Source organism: Tubulanus polymorphus, chromosome 6 (genome assembly GCF_964204645.1).
Source record: "Tubulanus polymorphus chromosome 6, tnTubPoly1.2, whole genome shotgun sequence".
NCBI lineage: Eukaryota > Metazoa > Nemertea > Palaeonemertea > Tubulaniformes > Tubulanidae > Tubulanus > Tubulanus polymorphus.
In genome coordinates, this window is record NC_134030.1 from 5,189,059 (window position 1) to 5,201,215 (window position 12,157).

At 38.6% G+C, this 12,157-nt stretch overlaps 3 protein-coding genes across 3 annotated transcripts; 2 read left to right on the forward strand and 1 right to left on the reverse strand.

The window, feature by feature from the left end:
* Positions 1 to 454: 454 nt before the first annotated feature.
* On the reverse strand, positions 455 to 4,131 carry LOC141906951 (uncharacterized). The gene is made up of 10 exons (XM_074796451.1): positions 4,043 to 4,131; positions 3,502 to 3,568; positions 3,076 to 3,318; positions 2,741 to 2,895; positions 2,406 to 2,538; positions 2,138 to 2,275; positions 1,743 to 1,982; positions 1,388 to 1,555; positions 861 to 1,263; positions 455 to 764 (listed from the first exon to the last, which is right to left on the reverse strand). Exons 2-10 carry the CDS (start codon positions 3,566 to 3,568, stop codon positions 533 to 535), a joined length of 1,779 nt encoding a protein of 592 aa, XP_074652552.1. The 5' UTR covers positions 4,043 to 4,131; the 3' UTR covers positions 455 to 532.
* A 3,881-nt stretch (positions 4,132 to 8,012) lies between these two features.
* Positions 8,013 to 9,599, forward strand: LOC141907251 (astacin-like metalloprotease toxin 1). The gene is made up of 7 exons (XM_074796838.1): positions 8,013 to 8,109; positions 8,254 to 8,295; positions 8,404 to 8,499; positions 8,596 to 8,742; positions 8,872 to 8,986; positions 9,511 to 9,549; positions 9,590 to 9,599. The coding sequence occupies exons 1-7, from the start codon at positions 8,049 to 8,051 to the stop codon at positions 9,597 to 9,599; spliced, it is 510 nt and encodes a 169-aa protein (XP_074652939.1). The 5' UTR covers positions 8,013 to 8,048.
* LOC141907576 (uncharacterized) lies at positions 9,560 to 11,526 on the forward strand. The gene is made up of 8 exons (XM_074797258.1): positions 9,560 to 9,623; positions 9,776 to 9,847; positions 9,940 to 10,155; positions 10,245 to 10,403; positions 10,481 to 10,660; positions 10,739 to 10,876; positions 10,975 to 11,219; positions 11,333 to 11,526. The coding sequence occupies exons 1-8, from the start codon at positions 9,599 to 9,601 to the stop codon at positions 11,408 to 11,410; spliced, it is 1,113 nt and encodes a 370-aa protein (XP_074653359.1). The 5' UTR covers positions 9,560 to 9,598; the 3' UTR covers positions 11,411 to 11,526.
* The last annotated feature ends 631 nt before the right edge of the window (positions 11,527 to 12,157 follow it).

A 12,157-nucleotide genomic window follows, 5' to 3' on the forward strand; every position in this document is an offset into this window, starting at 1 on the left:
ATTCTTACTTCGGTGACAATGGAACAGAACGGTGTACAAGCTTATATGCACGAGTCATAAGTGGAATCGAGATGCATAACGGACTAAAATACGTTTTCAAGCAAACACATTCGTATCAATGCAGCGCAACTACTCGTAGATGAAGCTACACACAACCTGTTTATCCGAGCTGTTTAAACATGAACACGAGAAAACTAACGAGTGTGCCCTTTGAAAATAAGACGACTGTTTCCTCAAACCTATTTCTAATGTTTTCGGTTATCAAGGATGCAAGGGGCTTGATCCCTGCGTTCTTGTGCAACATCAGGATTGGGGTATCGGGTTGACGGGAGGTTATGCGTTTTGATGACCAGCACCATTTTGGACGTTTTGCACAAGCAGCAGCTGCTAACCGAAGTAAGACGTCATCTCTGTATCCTACAGACTACTGATATGATGTAATGCAATGCTAAAATCTGACTTAAATTTATTCATTATGATCAAGATAAAATAAGTATATTTTGGCCGCGTAGATTAATGAATTTATCTAGTCTTAAGTTTCGCTGGTCGTCATCTCTTCGTAAACGTCATTGGAGAAGCCGATCTGAGATTCAATACCATTTGATGGTGACTGGTGATTATTCCAGTTGATGGTCACATTCGGTTGCTGATCGTTGATCGGCACATAGAGCGGGTTGTCACACACGTAGTTGACTGATGGACAGTCGGATTCGCGGTTTACATCATCTTCAATCAGACGCTTTCGCCGCACGACGTCTCTTTTTCTATACGATATAATATTCAACTTTTCATAAGCAAATCTCAATCTATGAGTTTCGATAAGGTTCAAAAGACTGAAATGTTCAATGACCGAACTTTACCTTTTGTATGCCACAGTTATTGATATAATTGCGATCACGATGATCAGCGCAACGCCACCTATAATCGAACCGATCACTAATGCATATGGGAAGGGATCTACCCGGTGGGACGCCATGTTGATTCCAGTCACTGAACTTGTTTTGCTTTCGGTTGAAGGCACTATAGCCGTTACGTTTGCCGATGTTGATTTGCTGTAACTCGTCACGTATTCACTAGATGGCGCTGCTGTTGATAGAGAGGTCGTCGAGGTCAATGTTGAAGTTGATTCAGTCGTAGTCGTTGATTTGCTGTAACTCGTCGTGTATTCACTAGATGGCGCTGCTGTTGATAGAGAGGTCGTCGAGGTCAATGTTGAAGGCGTTTGAGTCGTTGTCGTTGAACTAGTTGTTGTAGGAGGTAGAACTTTTTCCATCGAAAATAAAGATGAAATAATATTAGATAAAAACAATCACCACAACATAATAGTATATACGTAATTTGTATTAACCCTTTCAGTGCGTCTACACCAATATATATATAAACTTACCCTTCTTGCAAATATAACGTATATAGTGACTTTCACAATCTGTGACCAACCATCTGATAGTGGAACCCTCACCATAAACCATTTGAATACATTTTTTTTTACTTGGAATGCCATCAAAGATCTTGCTGGGCTGTTTAGAAAACCAATCGGTGTATACCAATGACGACTCTGATAAAACACAAATAGAAACGTTAGAATATTCCAACAAAAGTAAAGAATAGGACTGAAAAAAATGTATACATCGGCGTCGAAAATAACCTCTGATCAATTTTTTCTTCATCCAAAAATAGATCAGCTGGAGATGTTCAGTGGCTGAAACGTTGAGATTTCATCCCGATAACAAATTGTTACTTACTGTCGCCATTTCTCCAGTAGACGCTCGATGCATCGATCCAGAACTGATCCGTTGAATGCGGTTTTATCACTGTTTTGATAAAACGACGAATCGTTTGCTGATCGGACTCGGATGGTATAACGAGTAAACTACCTCCCGCATTAGCACATGCTTCGCGAGATTTAAACCAAGTCTTCGCCTCGCCGACTGAGTAACAACGGCCTTCAAATTCGTGTTGTCCATCTACACAGGCGCTTTGATCTATTTAGAAGTTTGAAATGAGTATTCAGTTTCGAATTTAAAATGCAATATGAGTACGGCATATTTGAGTACAATGTAATGTATATCATTAACAGATTGTTAATTTCTTCTTCCTTCGTTGTATTGAATGTTTGGTACTTGACGAGGGTATTTACCAGAGAACTGGCAGACATATCTATAATGTTCGATGCAGTTTGTTTCTCGCCAGTCATAGTCTGCGGATACCAGTGAGGCGCATGTATTGTCAAACCGGGCAACGTTTGGTCGGCCCTTGACCCAAGAGGAGTACATCCCTGAAATAAATAACCATAACATGTATATCATTACGTATCTAAGTTAGATACCTTATTTAGGCTTAAATTCTCATCTCTGTTTGACTTTAAAGTTTATGATAAGAAATGATGTTCTCAGGGCTTGACATACCATTGAGTTTGTATATATAGTTGTGATTACTTCCCCCGCAAATCTCATCTGGTTTATCTTTGCAAGGCATTGTACATCCGTTACCGATACCATACCTGCCGTACGTATCGTCGCAAAAACATTGGTAACCATACTGAAAGTATGATTTATTACAAAATTTGCTAAATAATAATCCTGTTCGAACCAAATAGATACACAAATACAGAGTATCAAGGCCCGGTTTTATAGACTAGGATTAACTTCAACCCAAGGGCTAAAAAAGATGTGATTATCAAAAAGATATGTAGAACGTCATGAACATTACACCATGTTCTTGGCGAGGCCATAGAACGTACCTGGACGCCGGCATATTTGTAGTCCTTGTTCGCCCCATTACATTGTTTGATGCATGTTCCAACGTTTGGATTATTGCCACTGACTTGATACTTTAGGTCTCGTCCTCTGTTCGTGTCTTTGTAGCATCCTTGCGCGGCAATTACACCATAATCACCTACGTGGAACAGTTGACAAAAAGAAACACGTTTCGAAGTGACGTTGAAATTTATTTTCTGCCCTCATTCCACAGATAACGTTTTTCTCCGTTTTTATGTTTCGTTGGCCTTGCCACGATAATGGCTGGTCTATCACAAAAGCATTGATCTAATTTCAGCATACAGTTCTAAGTATATACCTTGTTCCCAGTGCCAGTCGCCTAGTGTTACCGTACCGGCCAACCAAGCATCTTTCCACCTTTTCTTAACCATCGATGTAACGATAAAATCTCGTTCAGCCTCATTTTTAACGTCGAGAAGAGCCCCGTTATTACTACTGCACCTTCGCACTGCGTCGGAATGTTTTTGTGGCGTTGAGTTGAAAGAATAACACGCGTTTCCGAACTCGTCAGTATAACCACTAGGACATCTTGAAACTGTGCCTTAAGGTAAAAAAAGATCGGATTTTCAAATTGCAATGGAGTTTCTTTAGATGTACTCCCATCGATGTACGCGTTTTCACGGACATATAAAGTTTCGTTAGATGGTCATACACATGATTATTACACGGTTAAATTATACTGAGAGCCTTTTTGAATAACCTATAATTGATTCATTTTACTCACATTTTATTGACTGCAACAACGACATCAATGCGACCAACAAAATTAAACGATCAACTGTGCGAACCATCTGAAACAAAACAGATCCGACACGTTTTCGAATCTAAATTTCATTTCTTAGAGGACAACGATTGAGATATGTTATGATAATCAGAAATCTGTGCATAGTAAATTATAACTCATCGATATATCGTTAATACCAAAAAATTATTTTGGTATCCCTTACAAAACCCACCTGACCTGCCGGGGGCAAAACAGGGGGTTTGATTCTGAAATCGGAAATCGAAGTACAGATATAGTTGTGTGATCGGCGGTTGAATTTACAAAATATTTTGATTTAATCGAAGGACTTAATTGAAAATGTCGGTACCGGCTAATTCAAACAATCGTCCAAACGGTCTGAACCGACAAGCGGGTGATTGGGGTTAATTTTGTTAGCTGCCTTAACTAATACCAAATAATTTTTGCTAATACCGACCCCGCTTAAAGGCTAAGAGCTTTAATTCTCAAACTAAAAACCTTTAAAATGAGAAGTTCGTCTTACCTTCTTTTCCTAGCTTGATAATAATTCCATTCGTTTATTGTGATTAATTTTCTCCTTAGATAGAGGGTACATGTTATATCTAATGATTATTGTCGTGTAAAAGTTTTATCTGATAAACTACTTTATGTAGACATTATTGCCTTGAACGTAATCAGACTTAGCCCTTGATGACACATTGTTCACAAATCACCCGATACGATATTTTGAAAAACGATTCGGTGCGGTACCCGTGTGGTAAAAAAGTTGAATAGGTCAATTAGAAATTATTCTATAGACATAGAAATGTTGGAGAATCTCTATTCATACTTTATAATGAGAAGAAATGTATAGTATAAGGAAATAAACGCATTTCCGAGCCACAAAGCAACGTAATGTAACATTGCATATTATGTTCACATAGGAAAGGATTTGAATTGAATTCAAACTTGTGAAATTAATGTTAGTTTGATTGATATTGATATCGCATTTACAATATTTCTATTTCGAACTATGTATTCGTTCCTACGCATGCTGTGTCAGCATTAAAATCGAATAAGGTTCGAAGGAATTTTTACACCACCGCGAATTATTTTGAATCCATTATCTTATTAATACTTTATGTGTATATTCAAACATCAGACGACAGAACTCCGTCAAAATGCGCATTTCTAATGAAAGCACGACGACACCTTACATTAGCCGGTGTCAGGCAATTCGGAGTTCACGACCTATTCGCTGGGACTACAGATTCAGTGTTTATATGTACCTCGGCCTGTATCTACCTGCGTCGGTTCTTGGTATCATACTCAATACCTTCACGATTATCGTTCTCAGAAAGCTCAAAAGTGAATCGTATTTTCTCGTAAAAATTCTCGCTTTCAACGATCTGTTATTCATGGTCTCAGCATTCGTTCTTTATCCACTGAGAACTGCTTACATACGCGTCGTGTTAGGAGACATTGTCTACAGAGTTGCTGATTGGAATTTTGGGAAGGCGTTTATCAGCGCATCTTTGCCATTTTTCTACATATTTCAAATGACGCGTAATTGGTGTACAGTCCTCTTGAGCTTGGAAAGACTGATCGTTGTTTTATTCCCACTGAAGTCTCGTAAAATCCCGAAGAACTTGTTAACAATCGTTGCTATTTCTATAATCAAACTTTTTGCCTTCTGTGGATTCTTCATCTATTTCATGTCTAATATGCGCATAAAAACACTCGGATGTCCAGCGAACTGGCCCTATGTAACTGTGTTTAAGTCTCGCATTGTTTACCCTACGATAAACCAGATTTGGTGGCGGCATATTTTTGCCGGAAAATTCATGTACATGTACGCCACTGTTGTTATACCGATATGTTTATTATTGGTAAGCAGCGTTATTCTAGTTTCGGTGTTGTTGTTTCGAAAATTAGGGCGGCGATCACGGTTGGGTGTGATCGACGCTTCGGCGAACAAGGAACTGAAAGTTTTACGCATGGTTCTTACGCTCGTCGCGGTTTACTTGTTCTGCGAAGGTTTTGGTTTCGTCGATCGCATGAAATACATGAATATCTTTAAAATCCGCATCGACTCGATGGTTCTGCGTAAAATATCGTTGGGATTTTCTATCATCGATTCTTCGGTAAATTTCTTCGTTTACTGCCTGACGAATGATAAGTTCAGAAGATCAGCGTTTGAAATTCTATCTGTTCAAGTTGATAGAATATCGCGTATAAACGCAGACTGTTAGTAACAATATCCGACTTTTAACACCATTGTGTGCACTAGGCCTAGATATTGCGACTGATTGATGATAAAACTCGGAGGATGAATCTCAATATATTTACTTATCAAAAAATGAAGATGACCGTTCAAATACACAACTGCCTCCCTCTGCTGGATTTCTAACCGACTCGAACGCAGATACCCGGATCCGAATCCACATAGTTGTGACTTAGAATTTGACGACGGTTCTAGTTTATTTTCTAGTTAAGAAGTGTATAGAACCGGATTATGAATAAATGGAGGTCTAGATTTTATGCTTGAATTTCGTGCGACAAAATTATTCTATATCTAAACACAGTCGGATCTATGGGGTAATAGCGTGATTTTTTTTCTTTTTGGTGTTTTTGCCATTACTTAAGAAAGAGAAAGAGACATTACAGCGTATATAGATGCAGCATTAAAACATTACCGATGACACGGAGACCTTACGTTAAAATGCGCATTTCCAATGAAAGCACGACGATACCTTACATTAGTCGGTGTCAGGCAATTCGGAGTTCACGACCTATTCGCTGGGATTACAGATTCAGTGTTTATATGTACCTCGGTCTGTATCTACCTGCGTCGGTTCTGGGTATCATACTCAATACCTTCACGATCATCGTCCTCAGAAAGCTAAAAAGCGCTTCATATTTTCTTGTAAAAATTCTCGCATTCACCGATCTGTTATTCATGATTTCAACGTTCGTCCTTTATCCACTGAGAACTGCCTACATATACCCCGTACTAAGAGACATACTCTATAGAAGAGATGACTGGAAATTTGGGAAGGCGTTTATCACAGTGTTTTTGCCATTTTTCTACATATTTCAAATGTCTCGTAACTGGTGTACTGTCGTTCTGAGCTTGGAAAGATTATTCGTCGTTTTATTTCCATTGAGGTCGCGTAAAATCCCGAAGAATATCTTGTCTACGGCTTTCATCAGCGCAGTTACTATTTTCGCATTTTGCGTATACTCCGCACATTTTATACCCGTACGCCATCTAGGAGTAGTTGGCTGCCCAGTGAGCTGGCCGTATATTACCGTAACAACGACGGATAAGCTGTTCATTAAGATACCGTATTGGTATAAAAAGTTTATTAACATCTACATATACATGTACGCCACTGTTATTTTCCCAGTTTGTTTCTTAATGGTTAACAGCGTGATTCTGATGTTGGTGTTGTTGTTTCGAAAATTAGAGCAGCGATCACGGTTGGGTGTGATCGACGCTTCGGCGAACAAGGAACTGAAAGTTTTACGCATGGTTCTTACGCTCGTCGCGGTTTACTTGTTCTGCGAAGGTTTTGGTTTCGTCGATCGTATGAGCTATATGCATATCTTTAAAATCCGCATCAACGCGATGGTTCTGCGTAAAATATCGTTGGGATTTTCGATCATTGATTCTTCGGTAAATTTCTTCGTTTACTGTCTGACGAATGGTAAATTCAGAAGATTGGCGTTTGAAATTCTATCTGTGCGAATTGATAAAATATCATGCGTAAAACCAAAGTGTAAACTATTGAGAAAAACACCTATACTGAGTTAAGAGCACATGTACATTCACAAAATGCCCAATTGGTAAACCGACCAGACTTCACTCACTTTTCTCCTTAGAATATCGTTAATTAATTGGCAAGATGATTGATTGATAAGGTTTGCTTCGAATTATAAAACAAGAATATGAACACGCAGAATTTCTTTTCTCTAACAAAACACTTTTTCCCACGCACTATGTTACATTACAGTATACATTATATCAAAAATACATAATAATTCATACTCTATATGTATTTTTGATTATATTAGTACTAGACATTTAGACCATTGTCTCCGAGTTAACCCAACCGGAAACACGATGGCCTGAAACTATCGCCAATAAATACACCAGGTGCAGCGCTTGTTTTTGAACATAATTTCAAAAACTCTTCACCGGAAACATGTGTTAATTATCTTCGGGCAGGTGTTATCATCGGGGTTGACTATTTAACGAAAACATTTAATTTAAAAATTCAGTTAATCCGCTGATCATTTCTGGGTAAGTCAGTTGTTGTGTACCGTCCCAGTTCAGATATTTGAAATACCTGATATTTAACTGTTCATCTTTACGCAAAGTGGAATTTCAGTTGTGATAACATTGAGTCGTATTGAGAATTTATTTCTCCAAAGACTTAAGCTTATTCTTTGTTAACCAGCTTAACGAGGCTATTACTATTATTCATCTACATTCCCGAGAAAGTTCACTATTTCGCTATAATTTTAGGTTGATATATCTGGTCACAATGCTGCGATTGGAGCTGATATTGTTTTTTGTCTTTCTGCAATGGATATCTGCTTTTAAAGGTTCGTCATCAGTAATAATCAATTATTATTTTCAATAAACTTCAAAGGTCTCAATCAATCTTTTCCGCCTCTCACCGCTTGGTGAAAATTTATATACTTCAGAATATACGTTGTTTTTTTCGATATATATTTCCTTTCTAACAGCACAGACAGATGACGATATAATTGCAAAGCTACTTCACATGGGTTAGTGTAAAATATTACCTTACTTCAACCTACACGTTTATTAGTACTTCTGGCATCTGATTAAATTCGGCCGTCACGTTGTTCATATTCTAAAATTTGTTATCACAGAAAAGCGTGAGATAGTAAATGTTCACGATCACATACTAGAAGTGAACGAACTTCATTCTCGTCTACAGAAGAAAGGGACAAATTCAGGTGAAGAAGGTACGAACGACCGTGAAAGTATGCTTGCGTGATTTGAATTGCACAGGCTGTGAAAGAAATTTATCACGTCATTCGTTTTTTATTCTTTGCACGAAGTTGGTGACCAGAAAGTGGACCTCATGGAAGGTGATATCGTCCGTGCTGACGATCCAAATCTTGACAAGAGATCGGCAGCCAGTAATCTTATGAAATTATGGAGGGATCGAGTGATTCCGTATGAATTCAGCTCTACCATCGACGATCGTGAGTTTATGTATTTTGTTGTTTTTTTAAGAATGATTTGTCAATATGGTTAGAAAATGGAAGTCGAACAATCCAGGCATTTTTGTTCGCCATGTTTGAGTTACGTAATGAGGTGTTCATCTTTTCCAGATGCTCAAAAAACTATCATCACCGCAGTGAATAAGATTGCCTCAGTGACGTGCTTAAAGTTTAGACCGATGAAGAACGGAGACAAAAATTGGGTGCAATTCTTTCAAGGCAGTGGGTAAGAGAACGAACACCTCGAAAAGAACGAAGAGAAGTTTCTCCTCGATGCTACAAATTTGAAAAAAAAAACACACACAAAACGAATTCATTTCACGTTAGGAAATAAAATGTTTTATGAGAGCCAGCGTAGTTTATCTATCACGTGTTCAAACACGTTTCTTATCACTTGTTGAACTCCGCCCACTGAGTAACCTCGTGGCGGATTCAGTCCGTCTGGGTGCTAATAAAACCCACCCTTATGTCCCATCCCCTTTTGGAAATCAATGTGTAAATTGCTTTCCGAGATCATCTCGGCGGTATCCATAACATTAACTGTGACTCTGTATTATTATGTAGCACTTTTTGGCCCAACCTTTTTGAAAATTCTGTTTTAATCTAGAATATTTGCATTTCCGTTATTTCTGCAAATAGATGACCTTTATCAATCATTCACATAATCTCCTTAATTTTGCTGCAAGTTATAGTACGGTGTTTTATTCTCACAGAGCAAGGGGTATCATAAAGTATATTTTTTACTTCTAGGTGTTATTCATCAATTGGCAAAACGTATTGGTCGAATGGGTACCAACAAATATCGATTGGAAGGGGCTGCGTTAACGAGGGCACGATAATGCATGAAGTCTTGCATGCGCTTGGTAATAAATGTCTTATCGTTTTTCCACATTTGCCAAATGAGTTGATTATCGTGAAAAAATGACGCGAAAAGATTCACCCGATTTCGACCATCATCAATAACGTTATGTCCTATTCGATAGCAAAAGATTTCTATGATTTACACGATATACAGGTTACTGGCACGAGCAAAGTCGACCAGATCGGGATAGATATGTTGAAATATTTTGGGAGCACATCACAAGCGGTGCGTTTACAGCATGATTTTCTTTATCAAATGCAACTTAAGGCAATTAATGACAATAAATGTTAATGTTATGAAGTTCTCTATCGTCAAAGGAAATCAACACAATTTCAATAAACAGCGCTCGTCAAACACGCAAAATTTGACATACGATTACGACAGTATCATGCACTATGGGAACCACGCTTTCTCTAAGAATGGAAAACCAACAATTCAAGCTATTGGCGATCCCAACAAGCAGCTAGGACAACGAACGAAGCTCAGCCCTCTCGACATTGCTGGTTTGAATAAACTGTATAACTGTGAAAAGAGTAAGTTCTTATAGTTGGCCATTCGAGAAGGAATCCTATGTCTATTTTAGATAAAAACAGTTGTTATTTTTGTCTATTTATTCTTCTAGGTACAAAGACAGGAATATCGGACTGGTCGGCTTGGACGAGTTGTCACATTTCATGTGATAAAATTCGTCAGAGATTCTGTTTTCACGACAGCTGTTCGAATACAGATTATTTTGGCGTTGAAACTGAGAATGGCAAATGTACCGATGCCGAATGTAATGGTACGGGCTTCAAGCAATTTTCAAATCGACATGGAAATGGCTTATAGGTATTTCATAGTTCAATTCTTATATCTTAGCGCCATTAGATGGTCATTGGAATAGATGGTCAAGCTGGGATTCGTGCAGCATCACGTGTGGAACGGGGACGAAGAAAAGAACTCGGCAGTGTCAGGATCCAGCTCCTAAAAACAACGGGAGAATGTGCGTCGGTTCAGCGACTGACATAACGCCGTGTTCAATGAGGCCGTGTGGGCTAGGTACGCAGGTATCTCTGACACAGAAAAGAAAAGAAACAAAGAAATATTTTTTCCAATTACATCACGCTTCATTTTCAGGACCCTATGATACGGAATTCGAATATGGGCTTGGAAAATGGCAAGATATCGGACTGAGGAAATGGGCGATCCACCAAGGAAAGACTCCATCGTCCATGACAGGACCTAACAACGACCATACACGTGGTGACAAGACAGGTTTGTGCTGGCAAAAATTTGCTTGATTCATTCAATAAAATACCTAAAATGATGAAACCTATAAAGAATATTATTACATTAATCAAAATACCCAATAGGGCATTACCTTTATTTCGAGGCATCTGCACCGTCCAAAAGAGGAGACACCGCAACACTACAACTGACGAAGCCTGCCGATACGAAAAGGAAAGAATGTCTAGATTTCTACTACAGTATGTACGGGAGTGGAATAGGTAGTTTAGAAGTCATTCTCTCAGGTAGGCCGGTGTGGAGAATAGGCGGCGATCAAGGCACGGAATGGAAGCATCAAGTCATTGAACTCCCAACGACCAATCCAGTAAAGGCAAGTCTTCGACAAACACGCTTTTCTTTTAGCTTCATTTCATTTTAGTTGAGGTTGTTTTTACCGATTGAAATTGTGCGAGAATTTAAGTGTTATTGATTGATATCCTTCAGATTGCACTCAGAGCTACCCGAGGTCCAGATTTCAGGGCTGATATAGCGTTAGATGACCTTAGAATCAAGGAGTGTTAGCGAAAAGTTTCCACACTAAGCTACGCAAAGTCGCGTCCCAAAACACAAGGACAAAGATCAAACCAAGAGTGTTCATTTCAACCGAACCATTGAGGATAACATTTGAAAGAAGCTGGTAGAAAATGTAATAATAAACAGTATAGATTCAAAAATTGCTTTCTTAGTTATCGTTTTAACTTTTAACTGTGATTTTGTATCCTTACCACCAATATCTACAGCATCTCGGTTGGTCCAGTTTAGCTAAACCTAAAACATTCAAATATCTTTGCTTGCATCCATGCAACCCATTAGACGATATGATACCCGACGGCGCATCATTGATTCTGAACCATCCGATGGCACTCGGTGAGATATGTTCGAGATTTTGTTAAAACTGTCAAGCGAGAAGCCCCGTCGAGTTGAATGGTTTAGTAGCACTCCCTAATTGGAGACAGAAATTATAAGGTTTGGATTTCTACCTCCATCATTGTGATGCTGCGTACCCTCCCGCATCGTATCGATCTATTGATAACAGTCACGTGATGTAGAATCGATCGCTGTCTTATTATGTACTGCATCTGAAAGACTTCCGAAAAGACCTTATAGTGATGTCAAAAAACCATAATGTTTACATAGGGAAATAATGACAAACCTAATCGATAGAGTATTTACAAACGAACGAACGAATGAACTATCATATCAAATTTCATATCTTATTATATGTACGTGATATTCACTTTGAACTCCGTGGTTTTCTCTTTAAAAGTA